The sequence below is a fragment of the Bombina bombina genome, chromosome 1, assembly GCF_027579735.1.
Source record: "Bombina bombina isolate aBomBom1 chromosome 1, aBomBom1.pri, whole genome shotgun sequence".
Taxonomy (NCBI): domain Eukaryota; kingdom Metazoa; phylum Chordata; class Amphibia; order Anura; family Bombinatoridae; genus Bombina; species Bombina bombina.
The window spans coordinates 823,830,549-823,853,431 of NC_069499.1; the positions used below are offsets into that span (position 1 = coordinate 823,830,549).

The window sequence follows — 22,883 nt, forward strand, 5'->3', positions numbered from 1 at the left end:
TTCAAAAGGTGTAGGCTCCCTCAGCATTAAAGTGATGGTAAACTCCATATGTAGCGATAATATCAATTAACAGAATAGATTACCTTACTGACACACATCAAATTACATCTAATGCAATATATTAAAAAAGCTTTGAATACTTGTATTTAGCCGTTCATCTTCTGAGATACATCTCCAGCCCCCTGTGACGTAATAACCAATGTTTATTAAGTTGGACCAATAAGCAAGCCTGTCACCAGACAGGCTATCTTCTATGCTACCGGCTATGCGCCTGCACAGTGTCATTTTACTTTCAAGACGCGCATCCAATCAGGAGCCTTTCAAATTCTCTTACGAATTTGCACGTGCATGTTTTGGGTACGCATGCACTTCCACACGATTTGAGATTAAAAAATAACACCCCATCACTATCAATTTTCGGTTCTGGTAAATAAATATGAAAATTGTATAAAAATAAAATATTTTAAGACTTACTGATATTTTCAATATTACAAACCCAATGCGCATGCGTGGAAAATAGCAGGGTCGGGAGCGCGCAAATTCTCTGACGTGCAGAGAGGGGGGAAACGAGGTACACATCTAGTGTCTTCAGTGAAGAAAATATAAGGGGCGGAGCGATGCAGCGTTATAACGGTTTGTAAATAAGTTGAAAATATAATAAAATTGCATATAAAAAGTTAAAAAAATTAAGGCGGTTTAATAAATATGCTATTACAGAATCCGAATCCGTTTTTGTACCAACAGAAGTTTACCATCACTTTAAGTGTTTGTGTGTGGTAATGTAGTTGCCAATCTGTAAATAAACAAACCAGGGGATTGGAAAATAACCAACACAGTTATATTAATACTTTTTTACCTCTGTAATTACCTTGTATCTAAGCTTTTGACGACTGCCTCCTTATCTCAGATCTTTTGACAGACTTGCATTTCAGGCAATTAGTGCTGACTCTTAAATAACTGCGTTCACAATGTTATATGACACACATGAACTTAACGCCCTCTAGCTGTGAAACTGTCAAATGCATTCAGATAAGAGGTGGCCTACAAGGGCTTAGACATTGGCATGAGACCTACCTAGGTTTAGCTTTCAACTAAGAATACCAAGAGAACAAAGCAAATTTGATGATAAAAGTAAATTGGAAAGTTGTTTAAAATTGCATGCCCTCTCTGAATCACAAAAGTTTAATTGGGACTTTACTATCCCTTTTTCTCCAACATAGGTGTGTCCGGTCCACGGCATCATCCTTACTTGTGGGGATATTCTCTTCCCCAACAGGAAATGGCAAAGAGCCCAGCAAAGCTGGTCACATGATCCCTCCTAGGCTCCGCCTACCCCAGTCATTCTCTTTGCCGTTGTACAGGCAACATCTCCAAGGAGATGGCTTAGAGTTTTTTAGTGTTTAACTGTAGTTTTTATTATTCAATCAAGAGTTTGTTATTTTAAAATAGTGCTGGTATGTACTATTTACTCTGAAACAGAAAAGAGATGAAGATTTCTGTTTGTATGAGGAAAATGATTTTAGCAACCGTTACTAAAATCCATGGCTGTTCCACACAGGACTGTTGAGAGGAATTAACTTCAGTTGGGGGAACAGTGAGCAGTCTTTTGCTGCTTGAGGTATGACACATTCTAACAAGACGATGTAATGCTGGAAGCTGTCATTTTCCCTATGGGATCCGGTAAGCCATTTTTATTCAGATAGTAAATAAGGGCTTCACAAGGGCTTATTAAGACTGTAGACATTTTCTGGGCTAAATCGATCATATTTACACATATTTAGCCTTGAGGAATCATTTAATCTGGGTATTTTTTGTAAAATAATATCGGCAGGCACTGTTTTAGACACCTTATTCTATAGGGGCTTTCCCTAATCATAGTCAGAGCCTCATTTTCGCGCCGGTATGGCGCACTTGTTTTTGAGAACAGCATGACATGCAGCTGCATGTGTGTGGAGCTCTGATACATAGAAAAGTCTTTCTGAAGGCATTATTTGGTATCGTATTCCCTTTTGGGCTTGGTTGGGTCTCAGCAAAGCAGATTCCAGGGACTGTAAAGGGGTTAAATATAAAAACGGCTCCGGTTCCGTTATTTTAAGGGTTAAAGCTTCCAAATTTGGTGTGCAATACTTTTAAGGCTTTAAGACACTGTGGTGAAATTTTGGTGAATTTTGGACAATTCCTTCATACTTTTTCGCAATTGCAGTAATAAAGTGTGTTCAGTTTAAAATTTAAAGTGACAGTAACGGTTTTATTTTAAAACGTTTTTTGTGCTTTGTTATCAAGTTTATGCCTGTTTAACATGTCTGAACTACCAGATTATGTTCTGACTGTGGGGAAGCCAAGGTTCCTTCTCATTTAAATAGATGTGATTTATGTCATAAAAAATTTAGAAAAAATGATGCCCAAGATGATTCCTCAAGTGAGGGGAGTAAGCATGGTACTGCATCATCCCCTCCTTCGTCTACACCAGTCTTGCCCATACAGGAGGCCCCTAGTACATCTAGCGCGCCAATACTCCTTACTATGCAACAATTAACGGCTGTAATGGATAATTCTATCAAAAACATTTTAGCCAATATGCCCACTTATCAGCGAAAGCGCGACTGCTCTGTTCTAGAAAATACTGAAGAGCATGAGAACGCTGATGATTTTGTTTCTGAAGGGCCCCTACACCAGTCTGAGGGAGCCAGGGAGGTTTTGTCTGAGGGAGAAATTTCAGATTCAGGAAAAATTTCTCAACAAGCTGAACCTGATGTGATTACTTTTAAAATTAAGTTGGAACATCTCCGCGCTCTGCTTAAGGAGGTGTTATCCAATTTGGATGATTGTGATTATCTGGTCATTCCAGAAACACTATGTAAAATGGACTAGTTCCTAGAGGCCCCGGGGCCCCCCGAAGCTTTTCCTATACCCAAGCGGGTGGCGTACATTGTTAATAAAGAATGGGACAGGCCCGGTATACCTTTCGTACCTCCCCCCCATATTTAAAGAAAATTGTTTCCTATAGTCGACCCCAGAAAGAACTTATGGCAGACAGTCCCCAAGGTCGAGGGGGCGGTTTCTACTCTAAACAAGCGCACCACTATACCCATAGAAGATAGTTGTACTTTCCAAGATCCTATGGATAAAAAATTAGAAGCTTTGCTAAAAAAGATGTTTGTTCAGCAAGGTTACCTTCTACAACCAATTGCATGCATTGTCCCTGTCACTACAGCCGCGTGTTTCTGGCTCGATGAGCTAGAAAAGGCGATTATTAGTAATTCTTCTTCTTATGAGGAGATTATGGACAGAATTCGTGCTCTTAAATTGGCTAATTCTTTCACCCTAGACGCCACCTTGCAATTGGCTAGGTTAGCGGCGAAAAATTCTGGGTTTGCTATTGTGGCGCGCAGAGCGCTTTGGTTAAAATCTTGGTCAGCGGATGCGTCTTCCAAGAACAAATTGCTTGACATTCCTTTCAAGGGGAAAACACTGTTTGGCCCTGACTTGAAAGAGATTATCTCTGATATCACTGGGGGCAAGGGCCACGCCCTTCCTCAGGATAGGTCTTTCAAGGCCAAAAATAAACCTAATTTTCGTCCCTTTCGCAGAAACGGACCAGCCCCAAGTGCTACGTCCTCTAAGCAGGAGGGTAATACTTCTCAAGCCAATCCAGCCTGGAGAATGCAAGGCTGGAACAAAGGAAAGCAGGCCAAGAAACCTGCCACTGCTCCCAAGACAGCATGAGATGCGGGCTCCCGATCCGGGACCGGATTTGGTGGGGGGCAGACTCTCTCTCTTCACTCAGGCTTGGGCAAGAGATGTTCTGGATCCTTGGGCGCTAGAAATAGTCTCCCATGGTTATCTTCTGGAGGTGATTCATCCTGTTCCACTAAAAGAACAAGGGATGGGGTTCTACCCCAATCTGTTCGTAGTTCCCAAAAAAGAGGGAACGTTCAGACCAATCTTAGATCTCAAGATCCTAAACAAGTTTCTCAAGGTTCCATCGTCCAAAATGGAAACCATTCGAACAATCCTTCCATCCAGGAAGGTCAATTCTTGACCACGGTGGATTTAAAGGATGCGTATCTACATATTCCTATCCACAAGGAACATCATCTGTTCCTAAGGTTCGCATTCCTGGACAAGCATTACCAGTTCGTGGCGCTTCCTTTCGGATTAGCCACTGCTCCAAGGATTTTCACAAAGGTACTAGGGTCCCTTCTGGCGGTGCTAAGACCAAGGGGCATTGCTGTAGTACCTTACTTGGACGACATTCTGATTCAAGCGTCGTCCCTTCCTCAAGCAAAGGCTCACACGGACATAGTCCTGGCCTTTCTCAGATCTCACGGAGGAAAGTGAACGTGGAAAAGAGTTCTCTATCTCCGTCGACAAGAGTTCCCTTCTTGGGAACAATAATAGACTCCTTAGAAATGAGGATTTTTCTGGCAGAGACCAGAAAAACAAAACTTCTAAACTCTTGTCGGATACTTCATTCCGTTCCTCTTCCTTCCATAGCGCATTGCATGGAAGTGATAGGTTTGATGGTAGCGGCAATGGACATAGTTCCTTTTGCGCGCATTCATCTAAGACCATTACAACTGTGTATGCTCAGTCTGTGGAATGGGGACTATACAGAGACTCACTCCGTTGGTGGCTGTCCCTGGACAACATGTCACAAGGGGTGACCTCCCGTAGACCAGAGTGGGTCATTGTCACGACCAACGTCAGTCTGATGGGCTGGGGCGCGGTCTGGGGATCCCTGAAAGCTCAGGGTCTTTGGTCTCGGGAAGAATCTCTTCTACCGATAAATATTCTGGAACTGAGAGCGATATTCAATGCTCTCAAGGCTTGGCCTCAGCTAGCGAGGGCCAAGTTCATACGGTTTCAATCAGACAACATGACGACTGTTGCGTACATTAACCATCAGGGGGGAACAAGGAGTTCCCTGGCGATGGAAGTAGTGACCAAAATCATTCAATGGGCGGAGACTCGCTCCTGCCACCTGTCTGCAATCCACATCCCAGGAGTGGAAAATTGGGAAGCGGATTTTCTGAGTCGTCAGACATTGCATCCGGGGGAGTGGGAACTCCATCCGGAAATCTTTGCCCAAACCACTCAACTGTGGGGCATTCCAGACATGGATCTGATGGCCTCTCGTCAGAACTTCAAGGTTCCTTGCTACGGGTCCAGATCCAGGGATCCCAAGGCGACTCTAGTAGATGCACTAGTAGCACCTTGGACCTTCAAACTAGCTTATGTATTCCCGCCGTTTCCTCTCATCCCCAGGCTGGTAGCCAGGATCAATCAGGAGAGAGCGTCGGTGATCTTGATAGCTCCTGCGTGGCCACGCCGGACTTGGTATGCAGATCTGGTGAATATGTCATCGGCTCCACCATGGAAGCTACCTTTGAGACGAGACCTTCTTGTTCAAGGTCCGTTCGAACATCCGAATCTGGTCCCACTCCAGCTGACTGCTTGGAGATTGAACGCTTGATCTTATCAAAGCGAGGGTTCTCAGATTCTGTTATTGATACTCTTGTTCAGGCCAGAAAGCCTGTAACTAGAAACATTTACCACTAAATTTGGAAAAAATATATCTGTTGGTGTGAATCTAAAGGATTCCCTTGGGACAAGGTTAAGATTCCTAAGATTCTATCCTTCCTTCGAGAAGGATTGAAAAAAGGATTATCTGCAAGTTCCTTGATGGGACAGATTTCTGCCTTGTCTGTGTTACTTCACAAAAAGCTGGCAGCTGTGCCAGATGTTCAAGCCTTTGTTCAGGCTCTGGTTAGAATCAAGCCTGTCTACAAACATTTGACTCCTCCTTGGAGTCTCAACTTAGTTCTTTCAGTTCTTCAGGGGGTTCCGTTTGAACCCTTACATTCCGTTGCAATTTCTTCTGCTAGAAGAGTTTCAGAATTATCTGCTCTGCAGTGTTCTCCTCCTTATCTGGTGTTCCATGCAGATAAGGTGGTTTTACGTACTAAACCTGGTTTTCTTCCAAAAGTTGTTTCTAACAAAAACATTAACCAGGAGATAGTCGTGCCTTCTCTGTGTCCGAAACCAGTTTCGAAGAAGGAACGTTTGTTGCACAATTTGGATGTTGTTCGCGCTCTAAAATTCTATTTAGATGCTACAAAGGATTTTAGACAAACATCTTCCTTGTTTGTTGTGTATTCTGGTAAAAGGAGAGGTCAAAAAGCAACTTCTACCTCTCTCTCTTTTTGGATTCAAAGCATCATCAGATTGGCTTACGAGACTGCCGGACGGCAGCCTCCTGAAAGAATCACAGCTCATTCCACTAGGGCTGTGGCTTCCACATGGGCCTTCAAGAACGAGGCTTCTGTTGATCAGATATGTAGGGCAGCGACTTGGTCTTCACTGCACTCTTTTACCAAATTTTACAAGTTTGATATTTTTGCTTCTTCTGAGGCTATTTTTGGGAGAAAGGTTTTGCAAGCCGTGGTGCCTTCCATTTAGGTGACCTGATTTGCTCCCTCCCTTCATCCGTGTCCTAAAGCTTTGGTATTGGTTCCCACAAGTAAGGATGACGCCGTGGACCGGACACACCTATGTTGGAGAAAACAGAATTTATGTTTACCTGATAAATTACTTTCTCCAACGGTGTGTCCGGTCCACGGCCCGCCCTGGTTTTTTAATCAGGTCTGATATTTTATTTTCTTTAACTACAGTCACCACGGTATCATATGGTTTCTCCTATGCAAATATTCCTCCTTAACGTCGGTCGAATGACTGGGGTAGGCGGAGCCTAGGAGGGATCATGTGACCAGCTTTGCTGGGCTCTTTGCCATTTCCTGTTGGGGAAGAGAATATCCCCACAAGTAAGGATGACGCCGTGGACCGGACACACCGTTGGAGAAAGTAATTTATCAGGTAAACATAAATTCTGTTTTTTTTAAGCTCATAAAAACATTCTGATACCCAAAGAGTGGGACCCTATGAGAAATATATCCTTTAGTAATTATTGCATTATAGGATGTGCCTTTGGCAGTTTCGTTGTTTGCCAAATGCTGAAGGCAGCCGCTCGCAGCATCCTGTTCTTTTCGGTGCCATATTGCTTCTTGTGAAACACACTAAGATCTGTGCAAATCCAAATCTTAGTGTTGCACTTTCGCAAGAAGAAATTGGTCTGTTAAGAGCCAAATGCTGCGTGTGGCTGCTGCCTCCTGCATTCAGCAGCTAACGAAACTCCCAAAATGCACGTCCCTAGAATTACTGTGTTAATTTCCGTTTTGATTGTAAAGTCCATCACTCTCTCTTTTTCTTGTGCATATTAACTTTTGAAGCATACCTACATATGCCTTGTGCCACTCCCATTCTGGTTGCAAGTGCTCAGTGTGTAAGCACTGACACTAAACTACAGTCAGAGTTCTGAGTTGCTGCAAGCGCAAAAGAATACTAGATGTAGGTTTGCTTAAAGGGATATCCAAGCGCAAAAGGAAATTTTTCCAACATATAATCATTTTTCCCTCTTTCGTACAACCGTTTAAACGCAAAGCAATTGAGCACAAGTTGGTTGACTCTAGAGCAGCAATACACTTCTGGGACCTAGCTGAAAGCATTTAGCAGGGCCAATGACTAAACCTATACATGTAGTCACCAGCTAGCTCCAAATATTGCCTTGCGGCTGCTTAGGAGCTGCCTTTATAAGGATAGCAAACAAATTTAACATTTTTTATATGCTCTGTCTGGATCATGCAAGATTTTTTTTTTTTTTTTTTTTTTTTTTTTTCTTGGTTTGTATTTATATCTTCCCTTCCTTCTCCTGCAGGTACTTCTGTGATGTCTGTGACCACAACTGATGCTGATGATCCAGAGACCACAAATGCACTGATAGCTTATTCAATCATTAAGCAAGAGCCTGAAGATCCAACATCAAAGCTGTTCACCATCAACCGAGCTACTGGTGCTATTGGAGTGATTGCTACTGGCTTAGATAGAGAGGTAAGGTCATTGAAAATATTTTTATTACTTATAGGACCAGTAAATGTAGTAGATTTTCCTGATAAAAAGACAATACAATAGCATTTAGTCTACTTCAAATGGGTAGTAAATTTGAATTATTTTTTTTTCTGACAAAATTCAAAGTTAAAGTGAATGTAAATTTTGATGCTAAAGTGCCTGTTTTTTAAAAATAAAATAAAAAAAAATTTGATTAACAGGGGCACTTTAATTCATCTGTTTACATTTCGCTCCTGAAAAAACAAACAAAAAAAAACTTGCCTTTAATCTTGACAGCAGCTCCAGCTTCCTCCGGTCGTTGCAAGACATTTCTGATGTCAGAAATGGATAGGTCATCCTCCAATCACAGCTTCCCCCCCCCCCCCGGGATATCAGTGTCTGATTCAACGCTGTGATTGGAGGAAGCAGGATTCCTCATTTTAGCCCCAGGAAGAGGGGCTAAAATAATTTTTTTTTTTTTTTCCACAACAGGAGTGAAATGTAAATTTTGAATTAAAGTGCCCCTGTTTTAAATCAAATTTTTTAAAAAAAACCAGGCACTTTAGCATCAAAATTTACATTCACTTTAAGTCTGTTTTGACGACTCCTGCATCATGTGACTGCCATCAGCCAATCACAAATGTAAATATGTATATATTGTGTGAATTCTTGCACATGCTCAGTGGGAGCTGTTGACTCAGTGTAAATCTAGACTGTGCACATTGTGTTAATGGAAGTTGATTGGAAAGTTGTTTAAAATTGCATATCTGAATCATGAAAGTTTAATTTTGACTTGAGTGTCCCTTTTTAAATATGCTGGTTATTTCTCATTGTGGTTCTTCTGTTGCTATATTTGTTCTGTGCAGAGGGTGCCACAGTATACACTAACTGTAGAAGCTGCAGACATGGACGGAATAGGTCTTCGTGCAACTGCTCAAGCAGTCATTGAGATCATGGATGCAAATGACAACCCTCCAATCTTTGAGTCAAAAACCGTAAGTTTCATAATTCTGTGTTTTTTGTGTTTAATTGTGTGTTGTTTTTGTTTGTTTTTTTCCATCTGGTAGTCTGAAACTGAATATTGAATGTTGTTGTGTGTTTGTTTTTTTTTTTTTGTTTTTTTTTATTCTATACTTTCATTCTATACTTTCAATATTCCAGCACAGCGCAATTGTGCCAGAAAATGAAGTGGGTTTTGAAGTGAAGAGGCTGTCAGTGACTGACAAGGACCAGCCTGAAACTGCTGCATGGTGGGCAGTTTACAAGATTAGGGGTAATGAAGGTGGCTACTTCAAAATTACCACAGACCCAGAAACAAACGATGGTATCTTGACAACAGCTAAGGTAACACTATTTCTTGAACTGAATGCAGTATTTTTAGACTTGCCAGTGTGTCCTTAAAGGCGCTCGTCTGCCTCCATATCATTCTCTATGGCATCTAAGTTCTGTGTCTGCTCTATTTTTGACTTTTTTTTTTTTTTTTTTTTAGCACACCTGTTCAGTAACACCTATTTGCTATTTTTTTCAGGGCCTGGATTTTGAAAGCAGGAAGCAATTTGTTCTGCTGATCACTGTAGAAAATGCAGAACCATTTACTGTTAACCTGCCCACATCTACAGCTACAGTGACTGTGGATGTGGAGGATGTAAATGAAGCTCCCTATTTCACACAGCCTGTTATGCGTTTCGAAGTGTCTGAGAATCTCCCTCTAGGGCAGCAGATTGGATCACTTTCAGCACAGGATCCAGATAAACAGCAGAACCAGAAACTGAGGTAATTTCATTAATCATTTTTGAAGTCTCCTTTTGATAAGTCCTATGGGGATCATGATTTGCTTGGGACTATCAAAGGATCTGAGTGATCTGCATCTGTCTGAAATTTGGCCTTTAAAGAGACTGTGCAAGCAGCGGATAAGTGTATTGTATTGATGACCTCTCCCGCTCCACTTTTTAGAAGGTATAGGATCTAGTTTGATAACGAATACACTCCAGAAGGCAAAATTGGTCACTAGAAATATGGTAGAGGAGTACTCACTTTAATTTTCAACCTTATTCTACTGTGTTTTTATAGACCATGTTTGCTATATGAAGATTCGATTTTCTTTTTTATATGGTTGTAGGCTCAGTACACTGCTTTAGTGTTTAGTTGTTTTTGCTGCTGTTTGCATAGTGGCCAAGTGAAATTCAAGCTTTTAAACCATTTTGGAAGACTAATGCCAATTTTTTTTTTTTTTTTTTTCCTCCCAGTTTTAGCATTGGTAATGACCCAGCTCGTTGGCTGTCTGTTAACAAGGGCACTGGCATAGTAACTGGCAATGGTAACCTAGATAGAGAGTCGGAGTATGTGAAGAACAACACTTATATCGCTATTGTGCTTGTCAGCGATGATGGTATGTAGTGCCTAGTAACTATCCTGTGTTGTCTGGGGTGTTTAAACAAGCACTTTATAAACCGGCAATCGTAAGCTTGTTTTCTCTTCCGATAGGCATTCCATCTGGCACAGGTACTGGAACTATTGTGCTCCACGTGCTGGATATAAATGACAACGGCCCTGTTCCCAGTCCACGAGCCTTCACTATCTGCAGCCGAGAGCCAGAGCCTCAAACACTCACAATCACTGATGCTGATCTTCCGCCAAATACCTATCCTTATAAAGTGGAGCTAGCACTAGGATCTGAAAATTCATGGGCATCTGAATTAGAAGGTAATTTAGAAAAAAAAAAGTTCAATTTCATTGGGCCCCAGTGCTTTAACTTTTGTTCCGGATTTCATTGCTAAATAATTATTCATTTAAATGTTGGGTTACATAAGAAATTTTTGGATTCTGAAAATGTCTATTGTTCCTCCATCAGATACCTCACTTATACTTAAACCTAAAGTGCCTCTGGACGTGGGATATTACAGCATCTATGTGCGTTTAACTGATGCACAGAAGTGGCAACAACTGACTGTGGTGAATGCAACAGTGTGCAACTGTGCTGGTTTAGTGACTGGCTGTAGAGAGGGACGAAATGAGGAGTTTATCCAGCTACCCATTATATTGGTCATCCTAGGCTCTGTTCTGGCACTACTGAGTAAGTGTTTTGTTCTATTTCTTTAAAAAAAAAAAAAAAAAAAAAAAAAGGCTTTAACAAAAGATTCAACCCTCAAGCTAACATTTGTGAATAGTACTTCTCCATATTTTGAAAAATGACTACTTCTGCCCATTTCTAAATTGACATCACTTTGTTTGGCATAAACTGGTTTTCCAACCTGCCCTCAGACCTCCCTAACAGGTCACATTTTGAGGGTATCTGAACTGGAGCAAAGGTGAAATAATCAGCTGATTAGTAACCATGGTTATTTTACCTACTCTCAACCAAGGTAACCTGAAAACCTGTCCTGTTGGGGAGGCCTGAGGACAGGTTTGAAAACCACTGGCATAAACTTTAGAAGGTAAACAGGCAGTGACTTGGCCAACAGGTTTTTTTTTTTTTTTTTTTTTTTTTTTTTTTTTTTAAATCTTCAGATATGCACAATATAGAGAAGTTCATATAAAACTGTTTTCAGGCAGTGCAAGTTTTGGCTTTATTCCTCTCAATTTAACCTTTCTATCTTGCAGTCCTTCTCCTGCTTTTGCTGCTCTTTTTAAAGAGGAAGAAGGTTGTAAAGGAGCCGCTGCTTCTGCCTGAGGATGACACAAGAGACAATATTTTCTATTATGGAGAAGAAGGCGGAGGGGAAGAGGATCAGGTAAGGATTGAGGGTCTGTGGAGGAGGATAAGGGGAAATGTAAAGCTCTAGATCTCTATACTGCTAGTTACTTGTAAAGATCACCTATCTTTAGAAAGTTGTGGAAACCCAGACCTGCTACTCATAGCTTACTGCAAAACTTCTAGATTTACTGACTTAGCTGTGCACTATTCTACTCATGACAGCCTACATATGAAGCTCACAATGTCTGCCCATACTGTATGTTAAAGGGGAAGTAAACCTAAACAATGTTATATAATACATGTATAATGTAAAATATATATCTATATAGATCACATAATGCAGCGTTATAACCTTATCTTAGCGCTAACATTATACATCTAAATATTGTAGATTTTTTTTTTATTTACCACTATGTGCAGAATTATATAAAAAATATATATATATTTTTTTGTTTACTGTCCCTTTAAGTAAATGTTCAGCGAATGATTATCTTCAGTTTTGATGGTGGCTAGACATGTCCACAACTTCAGGTTTAGTTATTTGTGTAATGCCTCTCAAAAATGGCGGCATTCTGTGGCATTCAGCCGATTACTGCACTTATTAGTGAAAAAGTGCATCATGCAAATACTGATATTTGTGTGTTTAAAAAAAAAAGTGCTGAAATGAGCCAAATGTTGCAGACTGGCCATTTTCAGTATTTGTTGAACGGATCAATTATTAAACCTGAATTTGTGCTCATGTCTAATGGTGACTATATACCTATATCTCCATATTGGCGCCTACAAATTGAAGCTCATTCCTGTTGCTTAGCCTCCGGATGCATGCATACAAGTAACTGCTGATTTCAGTGACACTATGTAAATGGGATATTTTTTAAATTTATTCTATTAAGGATTATGACCTTAGCCAGCTACATAGAGGCCTCGATGCTCGGCCTGATGTCATGAGGAATGATGTAGTCCCCACACTGATGCCTGCTCCGCAATACAGGCCACGGCCCTCAAACCCGGATGAAATTGGAAACTTCATTGACGAGGTGAGTTGGGCTTGAAGTGTTTGGATAATAGTATCCAGTTAAACCATAAAACCACTGAGCTTCTGCAATTTGTAATCTGTTGTGGAAAAAGTCTGCTTCAATACTCCTAGAACAGCTACATGCTTTTAGTATTGAGTATAATGTAATGAACTTTTGGGCTAGAAAAGTTTAACTTATTTTAAACTTTAAAAGGGACAGCCTAATTGAAAATGATTGTTTAAAAAGATAAATTATCCCTGTATTACCCATTCCCTAGCTTTGCAAAGCCAACACTGTTACAGGGAAAAAATTTTTTTTATCTAAGCCTCTGCAATCTGCCCCCCACCCTATCTTAGCCATGTGCAACTTGACAGGAATGAGCACGTTATCTATATGGCACACATAAACTAGCATTGTCTTGCTGTGAAAAGCTAATAAACCGCACTTGGATGAATGCGGGCTGCAGGGGCTTTGAAACAGGCAGAGAATTTGGAATTTTAGACATAGTATATTAAAGGGACTGTATACACCAAGTTTTATGTAACCTTTTCCCCCTCCATATGGAAAGACTCATTACACACAGGAGCAAGCAGGAATATATATGTAGACTTCATCTGATACATTGGAGCTTGGTTAGGAGTCTGGAAATCGGTAGAATGTTTAATTTTTTTCATTTTTTTTTAAACACTGTTTATAAACACTATATATAAATGGATCTACAAAACATTTATGCAATAAAAATAAAGTTTACAATCGCTCCCTTTTAATGTAAGCATGCTGGTTGTGCAAAGCTGTAGAATGGGTAGTAAGGCTTTATCTTTTTAAACCATAAAAAAATAGACACTGTCCGTTTTAAAATCCCTGCTAGAGAAGACAATTCTGTTCTAGATGGTCTGTCAAACTTGGATGCCTTTATTTCACATACAGGGTTACTGAAAAGGTGAAATACAAATCTATTAACTTTCACATTGTGGCTAGGAGAATTTTTGAGCTTTCCCAAATTCTTTGTCATTAAAGGACCAGTCAACACTGTAGATTTGCATAATCAACAAATGCAAGATAACAAGATGATGCAAAAGCACTTAGTCTGAACTTCAAATGAGTAGTAGATTTTTTATTTTATTTTTTTTCCTCTTGCAAGATGTATCGAGTCCACGGATTCATCCATACTTGTGGAACATTCTCTTTCCCAACAGGAAGTGGCAGAGAGAGCACCCACAGCAGAGCTGTCCACATAGCCCCTCCCTTAGCTCCACCCCCCCCAGTCATTCTCTTCGCCTGCTAACTGCTAGGAAGGGTAAAGTGAGGGTGGTGACAAAAGTTTTTTTTTATTTTCTCAAGCAAAAGTTTTATTTTAAATGGTACCGGTGTGTACTATTCACTCTCTGGCAGAAAAGGGATGAAGATTTCTGCAAGGAGGAGGATGATCTTAGCACTTTAACTAAGATCCACTGCTGTTCCCACAGAAGCTGAGGAGTACAGGAAAACTTCAGTTGGGGGAACTGTTTGCATGCTAAGCTGCATTGAGGTATGTTAAGTCAATTTTTTTCTAGACACTGTGATAATTCTAGAAAAGGCTGACAATATCCCCATGAGGGATGGGTAAGCTGTATTCAGACACTTAATAGAGAATCCCAGCTTGCATAAAGGGCTCATTTGTTACTGGTGGCACTTATGGGGAAAAACGTTTTTTTTTTTATTGAAAACTTAACGTTTTTTGAGGGACTTTAAGGGGTCATTGTGGCTTATTTAAGGGTTATTAACCCACATGGCTAGTTTAGAAACACTTTGGTGTGTTTCTTTTAGGCCCCACTAACATCGAGTGAGGTGGGAGGGGCCTATTTTCGCGCCTCAGTTACGCAGTTTCTTTTACTCTGAAGGCATCCAGCTGCTTCTCCAGAGGGTCCTGCTGTGTTTGAGGGCCTAAAAGAAGTTTTTTTTTTTTCCCACAAATCTATCAGAAAGGGCAGGTAGGCGCCACAGCAGAGCTGTGGCAAGGTGCTGAACGTTTTTATACCGGTTTCACGTTTTGTCAATCTGGTTTTTACATTAAGGGGTTAATCGTTTATTTGGCTAGCTGTGCAAACTTACTAAGGCTTTATGCTTCTACTGTAAAAATTTCGTAAAGTTTACTGCTTTTTTACACTGTTTTTTCTCTTAAAGGCACAGTACTGTTTTTAAGAAAATGTTTCCCATATCTGACACCATGCGGGACTCGTGGCAGACGGTTCCTAAGGTGGAGGGAGCTGTTTCTACTCTCGCTAAGCGTACAACTATACCTATTGAAGACAGTTGTGCTTTCAAAGATCCTATGGATAAAAAATTAGAGGGTCTCAAGAAAATTTTTGTTCAAGGTTTTCTTCTCCAACCTATTGCGTGCATTGTTCCTGTAACTACTGCAGCTGCTTTCTGGCTCGAGGCTCTAGAAGAGGCTCTTCAGATGGAGACTCCATTAGAGGATGATATGGGTAGAATTAAGGCCCTTAAGTTGGCCAATTCTTTCATTACAGATGCCGCTTTCCAACTGGCTAAACTTGCGGCAAAGAATTCAGGTTTTACCATTTTAGCACGCAGGGTGTTATTTCTTAAGTCCTGGTCTGCTGATGTGTCATCAAAATCTAAAATTTTGAACATCCCTTTAAAAGGAAAGACCCTATTCGGTCCTGAACTGAAAGATTTCAGACATCACTGGAGGGAAAGGCCACGCCCTCCCTCAGGATAAAACAAATAAAATGAGGACCAAACAAAATAATTTTCTTTCCCTTCGGAACTTCAAGGGTGGTCCTGCTTCAGCTTCCCCTGCTGCAAAGCAAGAGGGGAATTTTGCCCAATCCAAGTCAGTCTGGAAACCTAACCAGGCTTGGAACAAGGGTAAACAGGCCAAGAAGCCTGCTGCTGCCTCCAAGACAGCATGAAGGGGTAGCCCCCGATCCGGGACCGGAACTAGTAGGGAGCAAACTCTCTTAGCTCAGGCTTGGGAAAGATGTTCACGATTCCTGGGCATTGGAAATTGTGTCCCAGGGATATCTTCAGACACACTCCCCCCCCCCCCCCCCCCCCCCCCGGGGAGATTTCACGTTTCTCAATTGTCTGCAAACCAGACAGAGGCATTCTTATGCTGTGTAGAAGACCTGCATACCATGGGAGTGATCCGCCCAGTTCCAAAAGCGGAACAAGGGCTAGGTTTTTACTCGAACCTGTTTGTGGTTCCCAAAAAAGAGGGAACTTTCAGACCAATCTTTGATCTCAAAATTCTAAACAAATTCCTCAGAGTACCATCATTCAAGATGGAGACTATTCGGACTAATCTACCTCTGATCCAGGAGGGTCAATATATGACTACCGTGGACTTAAAGGATGCATATCTACACATCCCTATTCAGAGATCATCAATTCCTCAGATTCGCCTTTCTGGACAGGCATTGCCAGTTTGTGGCCCTTCCCTTCGGGTTGGCCACGGCTCCCAGGATTTTCACAAAGGTGCTAGGGTCCCTTTTTGGCGGTTTTAAGAACGCGGGGCATAGCAGTGGCGCCTTATCTAGACATCTTAATTCAGGCGTCGACTTTCCAGTTAACCAAGTCTCACACGGGCATCGTGTTGGCTTTTCTGAGATCTCACGGGTGGAAGGTGAACATAAGAGTTCTCTCTTCCCTCACAAGAGTTTCCTTCCTAGGGACTCTGATAGACATGGTAGAAATGAGAATATTTCTGATGGAGGTCAGAAAATCAAAACTCTTAACCACTTGCTGAGCTCTTCATTCCATTCCTTGCCAATCAGTGGCTCAGTGTAAGGAGGTAATCGGACTCATGGTAGCGGCAATGGACATAGTTCCTTTTGCCCGCCTACACCTCAGACCACTGCAACTGTGCATGCTCAAACAGTGGAATGGGGATTATGCAGATTTATCTCCGCAAATGCATCTGGATCAGGAGACCAGAGATTCTCTTCTCTGGTGGTTGTCTCAGGACCACCTGGCTCAGGGAATGTGTTTCCGCAGGCCAGAGTGGATCATTGTAACGACAGATGCTAGGATGGGGTGCAGTCTGGAACTCCCTGAAAGCACAGGGCTTATGGTCTCGGGAGGAAACTCTCCTCCCGATAAACATTCTATAACAGAGTGATATTCAATGCGCTTCAGGCGTGGCCTCAGCTAGCTGCGGCCAAATTCATCAGATTTCAGTCAGACAACATCACGACTGTAGCTTACATCAATCACCAAGGAGGAACACAGAGTCCTCTAGCGATGATGGAAGTAACCAAAATCCGATGGGCGGAGACTCACTCTTGCCATCTGTTCGGAGGTTATTTTTGGGAGACAGGTTCTACAAGCAGTGGTGCCTTCTATTTAAGGTACCTGTCTTGTCCCTCCCTTCATCCGTGTCCTAAAGCTTTGGTATTAGTATCCCACAAGTATGGATGAATTTGTGGACTCGATACATCCTTGCTAGAGAAAACAGAAATTTATCAGGTAAGCATAAATTCTTTCTCTTGCGATGTATCGAGTCCACGGCCCGCCCTGTCTAAGACAGGTAGTATCTTTTTATTTAAAAAACTTCAGTCACCTCTGCACCCTATAGTTTCTCCTTTTTCTTCCTAGCCTTTGGTCGAATGACTGGGGGGGTGGAACTAAGGGAGGGGCTATGTGGAAAGCTCTGCTGTGGGTGCTCTTTGCCACTTCCTGTTGGGAAGGAGAATGTCCCAAAAGTATGGTTGAATCCGTGGACTCAATACATTGCAAGAGAAATTTATCGGGTAAGCATAAATTCTGTTTTTTCTGACAATTTTAAGTTGTCTTTTTCCACTCCCCTGTACCATGTGACAGCCATCGGCTAATTACAAATGCATACACACTTATTCTTGCACATGCTCAGTAGAAGCTGGTGACCCAAAAAGTTTAAATATAAAGACTGCACATTTTGTTAATGGAAGTAAATTGGAAAGTTGTTTAAAATGGCATGCTCTATCTGAATAATGAAAGTTTTTAATTTTGAGTGTCCCTTTAAATAACAGTATGAACCTCAAAGGAAACTGCACATAAGCATTAATAATTTTTTTTTTCTAATGGGTGTGTTATGAGTAGCTTTTTTTTTTTTTTTTAAATAGGGCAAGGGGGCACCATTGTAACTATCTTGTGTAGTTTAAATATTGGACAGCTAAGCAACATTAGTCTCTAGAGTAAAATAATAAGTTTGCCATGCTGACACTCAAATTTAAATCCTATTCTGTTATGCAGTTTTTAAGAGACTTTTCCATTTTACTTCCATTATCAAATTTTGCTTAGCCTATTTTATTTGCATACTTTAAGGGACTAGCTCCTACTGAGCGTGTATACTAGTCTGTGATTGGCTATTTAAGGGACAGTATACACCAATTTTCATGTAACTGCATGTAATACACTACTATAAAGAATAAGATGCACAGATACTGATCTAAAAATCCAGTATAAAACAGTTTAAAAACTTAAAAGCTCCCAGTTTAGCACTGTTAAAAAGGTTAGCTTGAACACCCCCTGAAAACCAGACACTTCTCCCCCCCCCCCCTTCCTCTGCATATGAAAATACTCTTTACACAAACAGGAGCAAGCTTGAGTAGGTATACATCAGTATTCTAAAACTTTGGGGCTTGGTTAGGAGTGTGAAAATCGGCACAATGTTTAAAAATGAGCAAAACTATACATTTAAAAAAAAAAAAAGCTGTATAGGCTAAATGGATCATCTTCTAAACATTTATGCAAAGAAAAATCTAGTGCATAATGTAATTCCTCCTTTCTATGGTAAATAAAGGTAGCAATAAACCTATATCATATACTGTAGTGCTGTTGATATTCTGTGGCACATGATAGATATATTTACTCAGCAGACAAAGTAGAAATTCTTGTGAATTATGTATAAACCTGTGGTCTAAAAAGGGGGGGGAAATGTGTATTGGCTGCAGCTATTCTAATATTTTATAATGCGCACTTTACAAGACCTTTCATGCAGAAGAATAGCTATCCCTCTGGACAACACACTTAACCCCTGTCCGTAGTGGAATATTTAAGTGTCTAATAAGTCTATTTCCTTTCGACATTATACTGAGCTGGTTAGAGCTGCTTATGTCAGGAAATGTTCCTTAAAGGGACAGTATACACATTTTCATATAACTGCATGTAATAGACACTACTATAAAGAATAAGATGCACAGATACTGATATAAAAATCCAGTATAAAACTGTTTAAAAACTTACTTAGAAGCTTTCAGTTTAGCTTTGTTGAAAAGGTAGCTGGAAAGCCCACTGCAAGTGGGAAATAAGACACTTCCCCCCCCCTCCCCCTTCTTTTGCATATGAAAAGACCCTTTACACAAACAGGAGCAAGCTGGAGAAGGTATACATCAGTACTCACATAAAACTTTGGGGCTTGGTTAGGAGTCTGAAAATCTGAGCAATGTTAATTAAAAATAAGCAAAACTAAACATTTTTAAAAAAAAAAAAAACTTCATGGGCTATATAAATAGATCTTCTACAAAACATTTATGCAAAGAAAAAATGAGTGTATAATGTCCCTTTAATGGATTCCTTTCTTCATTAAAAGCAAAAAAATGCATGTAAAGGAATTTTCGCAACCTAATATGAATCGTTTGCAAGACAATACTGTTTTTGTGCGTTTTTTTTTTTTTTAATAGTTTTTTTTTTTTTTTAACAACAACTTTGTGTGGACTACTGGTTTTTTTTTTTTGTTTGTGTATGTTGCCTAAATTTTAAAGTGATGGTAAACTTAGCGTAATCTATAAACTATAACATTGTGTGCCAATTAAATGTTTCATCACTTTCTATATATACTCGTAAAAATAGTTATTTAGTAACGATCCCAAATTCAACCCGTACAAAAAAAAAATTATACGTGTATTTACAGCAATAAATCAGTAGCTGGTATGGCTCCTATCTAGTAGGGAAAAAAATCTAATTTGTAGAAATATTCACAGCGCCAAAACTGAGTATACAGTAAGTCCCCTACTTACGAATAAGTTCCGTTCCAGGAGCATGTTATTAAGTCCAAATGTATTGTAATTTGTGTGAAGTATTATAAACCTCACTTTATACTTTTCACACAAATTACAGTACAGTAGTACATAAACAATATTTTAAGAAAACATTTTTTATCTTACCTTTTTGTTTAGTAAAACCGCTTACAGGGACTGGCATTGAGTGAACAAAAACTGAACTAACTTCCCTGATTTGACATGCGAACGAATGTTTATCTTTGAAAGTTTTTAACTTGAAAGGGGACTTACTGTATAATTAAAAAAATATGTATGTGTGTTTATGTATATATGTATATATGTATATATGTATATATGTATATATGTATATATGTATATATGTATATATGTATATGTGTATATGTGTATATATGTATATATGTATATGTGTATGTGTGTATGTGTGTATATGTGTATGTGTGTATATGTGTATGTGTGTATATGTGTATGTGTGTATATGTGTATGTGTGTATATGTGTATGTGTGTATATGTGTATGTGTGTATATGTGTATGTGTGTATATGTGTATGTGTGTATATATGTATATATGTATATATGTATGTGTGTATATATGTATGTGTGTATATATGTACATATATATGTGTGTGTGTGTGTGTGTGTATATATGTGTGTCACAAGGATGTGTACAGGTAATCTTATACAATAGTGGAATAAATGCAATCATTCAATATCATTCGACTTTACAGAATATAATACATTAAATTGCAATAAAATAGTCGAATGATATTTACTCACGGCATTTATTTCACTATTGTATATGCTCATTTGTACACATTTTGTTTGACACTAATGTCAAAATTATTTATTTTATTCCCTGTTTCTTCTGTTATGTGTGATCAGTCCACGGGTCATCATTACTTCTGGGATATAACTCCTCCCCAACAGGAAATGCAAGAGGATTCACCCAGCAGAGCTGCATATAGCTCCTCCCCTCTACGTCAGACCCAGTCATTCTCTTGCACCCAACGACTAGATAGGATGTGTGAGAGGACTATGGTGATTATACTTAGTTTTTATGACTTCAATCAAAAGTTTGTTATTTTAAAATAGCACCGGAGCGTGTTATTACTTCTCTGGCAGAGTTTGAGGAAGAATCTGACAGAGATTTTTACTATGATTTTAACCGGAGTCGTTAAGATCATATTGCTGTTCTCGACCATCTGAGGGAGGTAAAGGCTTCAGATCAGGGGACAGCGGGCAGATGAATCTGCATTGAGGTATGTGGCAGTTTTTATTTTCTGAATGGAATTGATGAGAAAAGCCTGCCATACCGTTAAAATGACATGTATGTATACACTTCAGTATTCTGGGGATGGTATTTCACCGGAACTACTCTGTTAAAGGTCATTAATCCTTTTAATAACTATTCTCATGTTAAACGTTTTTGCTGGAATGTAGAATCGTTTAATTTTGCTGAGGTACTGTGTGAATAAATATTTGGGCATTATTTTCCACTTGGCAGTTTTGTTGCTTTAATTGTGACAGTTTCGTTTCTCTTCACTGCTGTGTGGGAGAGGGAGGGGCCGTTTTTGGCGCTCTTTGCTACGCATCAAAAAATTCCAGTCAGTTACTTTTATATTTCCTGCATGATCCGGTTCATCTCTGACAGATCTCAGGGGTCTTCAAACTTCTTTGAAGGGAGGTAAATTCTCTCAGCAGAGCTGTGAGAATCCTTATAGTGACTGTGAATAAAAACGTTGTTTTATTTTCTTATGTACAAATTTAATTAGGTTGTTTTTACTAATGGGAACAAACCTTTGCTAAAAGATTGTGTTGTTTTAAAGTTTGATGCTATAACAGTTTTTCAGTTCATTATTTCAACTGTCATTTAATCGTTAGTACCTCTTTGAGGCACAGTGCGTTTTTTTGCTAAAAAAGATTATAACCAAGTTGTAAGTTTTTTTGCTAGTGTGTTAAACATGTCTGACTCAGAGGAAGATATCTGTGTCATTTGTTCCAATGCCAAGGTGGAGCCCAATAGAAATTTATGTACTAACTGTATTGATGCTACTTTAAATAAAAGTCAATCTGTACAATGTGAACAAATTTCACCAAACTGCGAGGGGAGAGTTATGCCGACTAACTCGCCTCACGCGGCAGTACCTGCATCTCCCGCCCGGGAGGTGCGTGATATTTTGGCGCCTAGTACATCTGGGCGGCCATTACAGATAACATTACAAGATATGGCTACTGTTATGACTGAAGTTTTGTCTAAATTACCAGAACTAAGAGGCAAGCGTGATCACTCTGGGGTGAGAACAGAGTGCGCTGACAATGCTAGGGCCATGTCTGATACTGCGTCACAGCTCGCAGAGCATGAGGACGGAGAGTTTCATTCTGTGGGTGACGGTTCTGATCCAAACAGATTGGACTCAGATATTTCAAATTTTAAATTTAAATTGGAGAACCTCCGTGTACTACTAGGGGAGGTCTTAGCAGCTCTCAACGATTGTAACACCGTTGCAATACCAGAGAAACTGTGTAGGTTGGATAAATACTTTGCGGTACCGGCGAGTACTGACGTTTTTCCTATACCTAAGAGACTAACTGAAATTGTTACTAAGGAGTGGGATAGACCCGGTGTGCCGTTCTCACCCCCTCCAATATTTAGAAAGATGTTTCCAATAGACGCCACCACTAGGGACTTATGGCAAACGGTCCCCAAGGTGGAGGGAGCAGTTTCTACTTTAGCTAAGCGTACCACTATCCCGGTGGAGGATAGCTGTGCTTTCTCAGATCCAATGGATAAAAAATTAGAGGGTTACCTTAAGAAAATGTTTGTTCAACAAGGTTTTATATTACAACCCCTTGCATGTATCGCGCCGATTACGGCTGCGGCAGCATTTTGGATTGAGTCGCTTGAAGAGAACCTTAGTTCCTCTACGCTAGACGACATTACGGACAGACTTAGAGTCCTTAAACTAGCTAATTCTTTCATTTCGGAGGCCGTAGTACATTTAACCAAACTTACGGCTAAGAACTCAGGATTCGCCATACAGGCACGCAGGGCGCTGTGGCTAAAATCCTGGTCAGCTGATGTTACTTCTAAGTCCAAATTACTTAATATACCTTTCAAGGGGCAGTCCTTATTCGGGCCCGGTTTGAAAGAAATTATCGCTGACATTACGGGAGGTAAGGGCCACGCCCTACCTCAGGACAAGGCCAAAGTTAAGGCTAGACAGTCTA

General features: G+C 40.2%; 1 protein-coding gene across 1 annotated transcript in view; it reads left to right on the forward strand.

Annotated features, from left to right (window-relative positions):
• The window catches only part of LOC128646017 (blastomere cadherin), a 74,676-nt gene that overhangs the window by 47,273 nt on the left and 4,520 nt on the right, over positions 1-22,883 (forward strand). The window contains exons 7-15 of the mRNA XM_053699409.1: positions 7,775-7,947; positions 8,811-8,939; positions 9,106-9,288; positions 9,473-9,717; positions 10,191-10,333; positions 10,429-10,647; positions 10,796-11,017; positions 11,545-11,675; positions 12,532-12,675. Of these exons, the coding sequence (XP_053555384.1) occupies positions 7,775-7,947; positions 8,811-8,939; positions 9,106-9,288; positions 9,473-9,717; positions 10,191-10,333; positions 10,429-10,647; positions 10,796-11,017; positions 11,545-11,675; positions 12,532-12,675 (1,589 nt within the window). The remainder of the gene's footprint in view (positions 1-7,774; positions 7,948-8,810; positions 8,940-9,105; positions 9,289-9,472; positions 9,718-10,190; positions 10,334-10,428; positions 10,648-10,795; positions 11,018-11,544; positions 11,676-12,531; positions 12,676-22,883) is intronic.